At 42.8% G+C, this 5934-nt stretch overlaps 1 protein-coding gene across 2 annotated transcripts; it reads right to left on the minus strand.

Annotated features, from left to right (window-relative positions):
• Window positions 1-408: 408 nt before the first annotated feature.
• On the minus strand, window positions 409-2250 carry LOC149822816 (uncharacterized). 2 transcript variants are annotated; one of them, XM_089981275.1, is made up of 3 exons: window positions 2082-2250; window positions 829-1851; window positions 409-738 (listed from the first exon to the last, which is right to left on the minus strand). In XM_089981275.1, exons 1-2 carry the CDS (start codon window positions 2130-2132, stop codon window positions 874-876), a joined length of 1029 nt encoding a protein of 342 aa, XP_089837401.1. In that variant the 5' UTR covers window positions 2133-2250; the 3' UTR covers window positions 409-738; window positions 829-873. The 2 variants fall into 2 exon arrangements, with proteins under 2 accessions (XP_089837401.1, XP_089837400.1); XM_089981274.1 differs by having other exon boundaries at window positions 409-1851.
• Between the last annotated feature and the right edge of the window lie 3684 nt (window positions 2251-5934).

Raw genomic sequence — 5934 nt, forward strand, 5'->3', positions numbered from 1 at the left:
GCTATTAGCATGCAATCCATACTAATATTAGTGGTAGCATGAGTACAGTAGTAACAGAAGCAGCAGCATTAATGAGTAAAGTTGATCTAAGCACAATCTTGCATTCATAACCATTAATTTCATCAACAAAAGCTGCTTTTGATGGAACAGTAATGGTCAATCACTGTTACAAGGCACAACCTTCCATGCATCAAAACTCAATCACAGAAAGCAAAAAAGAAAAAGGAAAAGCAAAGCATTCATGTACACTAATTATTAAAAGAAGAAAGAAGGCCCAAACTCATTCATTCCCTTCCTGACCTGAAAAAACATGTTATTTCAAGCTTCTCCTGAAAAAACAGTAAGACTGTTGTAGCTGAGACCAAAGATTAGCCTCACTCTACCAACTTCAAGAAAACCACAACACCATTGTCCCAATCCAAACATAAAAGGAATATATCAGGCACAAATTTTATGTACACAGTAACGTAGTCGACTGAGATTAAAGGAAAATATTGATCAGGAATTAGCCAAACCACAAACCAGTCTTCTACATTTTTGATTCTTGCAACACACGAAGCTCACCAGCAGAAAAGGATCCGAGGTTCCTCTCAGTGCAAAACTTTAACAATTTGCATCCGACACGAGCACTCCGATCCATACTTCACCTGTTTTTCTTCTTTACCTTTCTTTTGACAGTGACAATGAACTCACAGATCACATAGAAACAGAAACAACAACACCCTTAAAACCTCTATCCTGCCTTAACCCAAAAAAGAAAAGTAGACATAAAAAAAGGGGAGAGAAGAAAGCCACACTAAAAGGTCCATAGGTTGTAAATATTCTTACGGGGTCGTCTTTTTTTTTTTCTGTTTTTGGTTTTGTTTCTAGTCCCTACATCAAAGAAGCAATAGTTGACCCATAATTTGTGACATCAGGCCATGACCCAACGTTTGCATTCCAATAGAGAGAAGAAGCTTCGTTATTGTTTGTCCCAAACATGGTCTGATAATTTGAAAGCTGCCAATCTAACTGACCCGTCCGTTTGCTGTCCCCTTCAATCTTCACAACCAAATTCTTTACATCTTCTTCAGCCACTCTTGGTTGAGTATCACTGTTTCCCAATTCTTCCGAAGGCAGAAAAAAATTCTGCTGTTGTACTTGTCTCCATGGAGCCTCTGATAGCATGCCGTTGGAGATATTACCATTCACGCTATCAAGAGAATGGCCCAGATGAGGAAATGTAGTTGGGAATAGAGAAGATGCTCCAGCTATTGGGATTGTGTTGTTAAATCCATTCTGATCCTGCAGGAAATTGCACTCAAGTGTGTTCCCCTTCGATGGGAAGCCTATCCCAAAAGAGAGTACAGACTTTAGAGATGACACAAGGGAGTTATTGACATGGAGATCAGGATTAAAAAAAACTGAGCTTTGGACGGCGCTTCTGGTGGTGGTGGTGGCTGTTGTTGGTGCTGCTGCAGTAGTGGCAGTAGCTACAGATGAGAATGGTGCTGCAGGAGGTAGCATTGGTTGGGAAGAAGGTGCTGCAGTTGGTGATGCTGTTGTGCCTTTCAGGTGAGAAGAAGGGACATTTTGATCATGGTTTGTGGGTCTCTTGACCCTCTTGTTCTTCCTGCAACTACCACCCACTGGGACATTCCTCAGGGTGCCCCCTCTAGTCCAGTAACGCTTGCAAGTCTTGCAGAAGTGCCTGGGTTGGGAGAGGCTGTAGTTGTTGTAGTAGCAGAACTTGGTGTTGGAAGAATCGCATCTGGGGCACTTGAGGGATGCATCGTTTGGGTTTTTTATACCTGCCTGATCCATGGCCCTAGAAGAAGAAGATGGTGATGCCATCAAGCCCCTCTCCTGGATCTGAATCGGAAGGAAAAGAGAAAAGAGAAAAAGGGTAAAAAATAAAATTCGAGCAGACAAGTAACACAAGGAGAAAACAGTAAAGAGGTCATAAAAGAAAGGAAACAAGAAAGCACATATTCGCTTCTAAGGACTAGAAAACAAGGAATGGATGTGAAATTATTGACGGAGAGGGAGAGAGGGAGAGAGGGAGAGAGAATTAATTAGAGAAAGAGATGGATGGGACGTACCTGTGGCCATTCAGAGGAGTCCATGCAAAGTTGGGAGGACATTAGCACCATTTTTTTCTACTTTTTGGTTTCTCCTTGTGATGGTTGTCTGCTTGTGTGTGAGGAAGGAAGAAGGGACGAGAGAAGGATATGGTGGAAGACTCAGAGAGAGAGAATGAGAGAGAGTTCTAGGAGTACATGAGGAGACGACGTCTTCTAAAAGGAATCGTTGAACATTGGAAAGTCGACAAAGGGGGTGGTGCGGTGTGGGACTGAGACGTTGCTTCTTCGAGATTGCAATCAGGAAAACAACGTGTTTGTTTTTCGTGTGGGGACGATGACTGCTGCGGTTGTACACGGAATGACCATGCGACGGGTCCCCAACGCCCCTTCTACCTCATCAACAAACTACTCATGTCTTGCATGTATGCATGAGAGAGAATCATACTAGCAGAGAGAGAGAGAGAGAGGAGCTGTTGTTTGGGTTTTAGTGGTATCATAATAGCTACTGGCTGTTTGAGAGAGAGAGAGAGGCTGTTCTTTTAGGTCGAGGATAGTGGTTCTAATAGTTACTAGCTTGAGAGAAAGAGAGGGTTCTTTTAGGTCGAGGATAGGTTACAATAGTTACTGGCTTAGAGAGAGAAAATGCTTTTTTAGGTCGACGGTATTGGGTTCTAATAGTTACTAGCTTGAGAGAGAGAGAGAGAGAGAGAGAGAGAGAGAGAGACTGTTCTTTTAGGTCGAGGATAGGTTGCAATAGTTACTGGCTTAGAGAGAGAGAAACTGCTTGTTTAGGTCGACGATATTGGGTTTTTAATAGTTAGTGGCTGTGTGTGTGATAGAGAGAGAGGGTTCCATTCTTTTTTGTTTTTATAGTTACAACTTACAAGGACGGTGGAAGAAGGAATCCCAAGAGAACAAAACCCGAGAGGAAGAGAACAAATCCTGCATCGGTGTTAGTAAAATAAAATTTGGCTTGGCACTTAGATATCCTCATGTTTGTTTAAAAAAAAAAAAAACTTGTTAAAAAGAAAAGAATTGTAAGACAGCGGAAGGAAGGAAGAAGGCAGACGAGGCTTATGCCTTGAACCCCTCCATGTGGGCAGCTCAGCACTGAGCTCAAAAGCATGATGCTGTAGGCCACAAATGGATTTTGTAGTCTCTCGAGGATATCCCCACCACCCCCCAACAATCCCCACAATTATTCTCATGTGTTAGTAGGAAGGATGTTAAGACACCTTATTTCTTAATTTAATCACATAATTTCATATAATATCTTTTTTATAACAGAAAAATGGACTATTTGTGTGTACGAATGTGCATGCCGTATAACTCTGTATACAAAATTGCCATATGAACAGGTCCATGGAATTTATGTATTTATTAGCTTTGTTGAAAAGGTTTGTAGTTGCATTTTTCTTTGGAAACGAAAGAATGTCGGTCCATCGAGTGGTGGACAGAGGTCTTACATTGTGGGTCCCACATTCCACCACTTAGTAAAATGGAGAGATTCCCATTTCTTAAGGGCCCAACACATGCTATTGCCTATGCATGGGCTTCAAAGCTCAAACCAGGAGGGTAATGGTACCAAGAAACCAACCCTCCCACACAACGATGGTGTAAGTGCTATCTCTACCATTGGATCTAGAAAATCCGTGAGGTTTTGGGGGTTCCATCCAGAAAGCATGTTACGAAACGGATAGCGCAGAACAATGACCATGGATCCGGTCCTCTCTATCGGGACGTTTGATTGTTACAGAAAGCTGGGGCTTTCTGCAGAAACGCACGTCCGTCGATGCATTTCTGCGAGGCTCACACCGGCAAAACAAACATTGGGAGCCTGAAACCAACACTGGAGTCCCTTTTTCAAAGGAAACGGTTCCCGTTGAGGGGGGGGGGGGGGGGGGGCTCCGATTCCGTGACAAGCAAATATTCTGCATAAACGCATGGGCCCTCATGCATTTCTGTGGGCCCACTGTGGCCACACAAACAGAGGAACTTCTTTCCTCAGGGAAAGAGGCCCTCGTTTCAACCCAAGGACCCCCTTTCTACTGAAAAGATTTCCATAGGGGATGGAGGGGCCGACTTTGTTTCTGTGGACGACGCTTCTGCGGCAAGTGCTGGTGCGAAGCCTTGTCTGTGGCAGACAAACACTTCCTAAGGGTGTGTTTGCTTGTCACCGAATGGGGTGCGTGAACAGAAATGGACCCCCTCACCCCATGAGAACGCTTTCCGTGGAAAATGGAGGTCCAGTATGCATTTTAGCATGCCCATCAATCCAAATCGGTAGTCCCGTGTTTGTTTAGAAAAATGCACGCCCGTGGAAGAGTTTTCGCAAAAAAAAAAAGTTTTCCATGACAAGCAAACGCCCCCTAAGAGTAGATATATGCATCCTTCTTAGAAGTAGCTAACAGTATCGCCATTACTGGTTTACATCCACAAAACTCATTTATAATTGATAATTGCTTTTTCGACTAACTGGTTATTTACTCTCCTGTTGACATAGTGGCACCAACAGAATGCACACTGCGATGCAAATGGATCGGATTCGGATCAGCTATAAATATATGGAAAAATCAAATTCAGATAAGCTAAATACATGAGAGAATCAGGTCCAGATCGTGCCGGAACAGCCAAAAATCATAAAACCCTCATCCTGGATCCGACCCATTTGCATCCTTATCCAATATAACAAAACTTACTAGCTGGAAAAGCTTACGTACGTATTTATATTTTGCACTTTATTTTCTCTCATTTCAAACTAGAGTATTTCATGTGAATGGGCAACCACGGCAGCATTACCGACTTTGACCAAGCGGACACGTGTACGTGTACGCTTCAAATTGGACACGTGTACGATTCGGGGGGCAACCGATCCAATTACTAAATCCATGTTCCAAAACAATTGAGTTGGTGATTACAAGGCCACACAATCAGAGTACCACCCAAGTGCTGGGTGAATCAGCTCCTGCCAATTCTTGCTTGGCAGATGAAGATGTGCACATGATAGGTGCTGACCCCATGAGCCACAAGGTACACACATTTGAGCACCTGCTTTACCCCAGTGAGCATGTGATCTGGAGAATTGATTCTTAGAGGCATTATCCTTGTGATGATCCCCCCCTCATTTCACACCTTGATATGCCCCACCAAGCATATATTGAAAACCAACGGCCTAGATGGCACACTTATTAAGATATTATTGGTGCATGTGCGATATCATTCCTTTAATAAAAATATTACGTAAAAGGGATGGGGACCAAGAATCAAAACCTAACCCCATCATACAATCCCCAATGCAGAGGACAAAGATCTCACTTAAACTTTTTTTTAATGGGATGAAGAGTCAGTAATGATCATCCCTACCCACATTATAAAACCATCTTTTTATAATATTTTTATTTATTACCTTCACAGTTTTATGGTTGGCTCGTGGGCCCAAAGTACTTGGTCTTCTTTCAATTGGAATCCCTATACCACATCTACTCTGCATTGTTATAGTGTGTCTGTCGTCTGACATGGTCCATAGAATTCAACATTGGGCGTCTTCTAGTGCTTTCTTAAGGAGGTAGTGGGATGTCAGAGTGGAATACCATGGAATTTAGCTGGAAATTGGAAGCCATACGGCATGCAACCTTCTTGGTGAGGAGTCAAGACCTCGAGATTAACAAAGCACGTAAATACCAAAGACAGGAATAAGAAAGTTTATTTTAACAGTGGGAATTTGAGGGAATTTTTTGTCATGTCTGTCCCTGTCCACACCACACGCCAATTTTCTCACGGAAAAATTGACAGTGACTGGCCATCTCAGATTTGTGTGATTTTCTGTCACTCTAAAACAATGAATTGCTTGCATCTGGAGGCCACGCACCTT

This window comes from Nuphar pumila, chromosome 11 (genome assembly GCF_984573655.1).
Source record: "Nuphar pumila chromosome 11, dmNupPumi1.hap1.1, whole genome shotgun sequence".
NCBI lineage: Eukaryota > Viridiplantae > Streptophyta > Magnoliopsida > Nymphaeales > Nymphaeaceae > Nuphar > Nuphar pumila.

Coding starts and splice junctions, on each gene's coding strand:
- LOC149822816 (XM_089981275.1), bottom strand. CDS start 2,132: ATGGTGCTAATGTCCTCCCAACTTTGCATGGACTCCTCTGAATGGCCA. Junction 1,852..2,081: donor ACTCCTCTGAATGGCCACAG/GTACGTCCCATC, acceptor CTTCCGATTCAG/ATCCAGGAGAGGGGCTTGAT.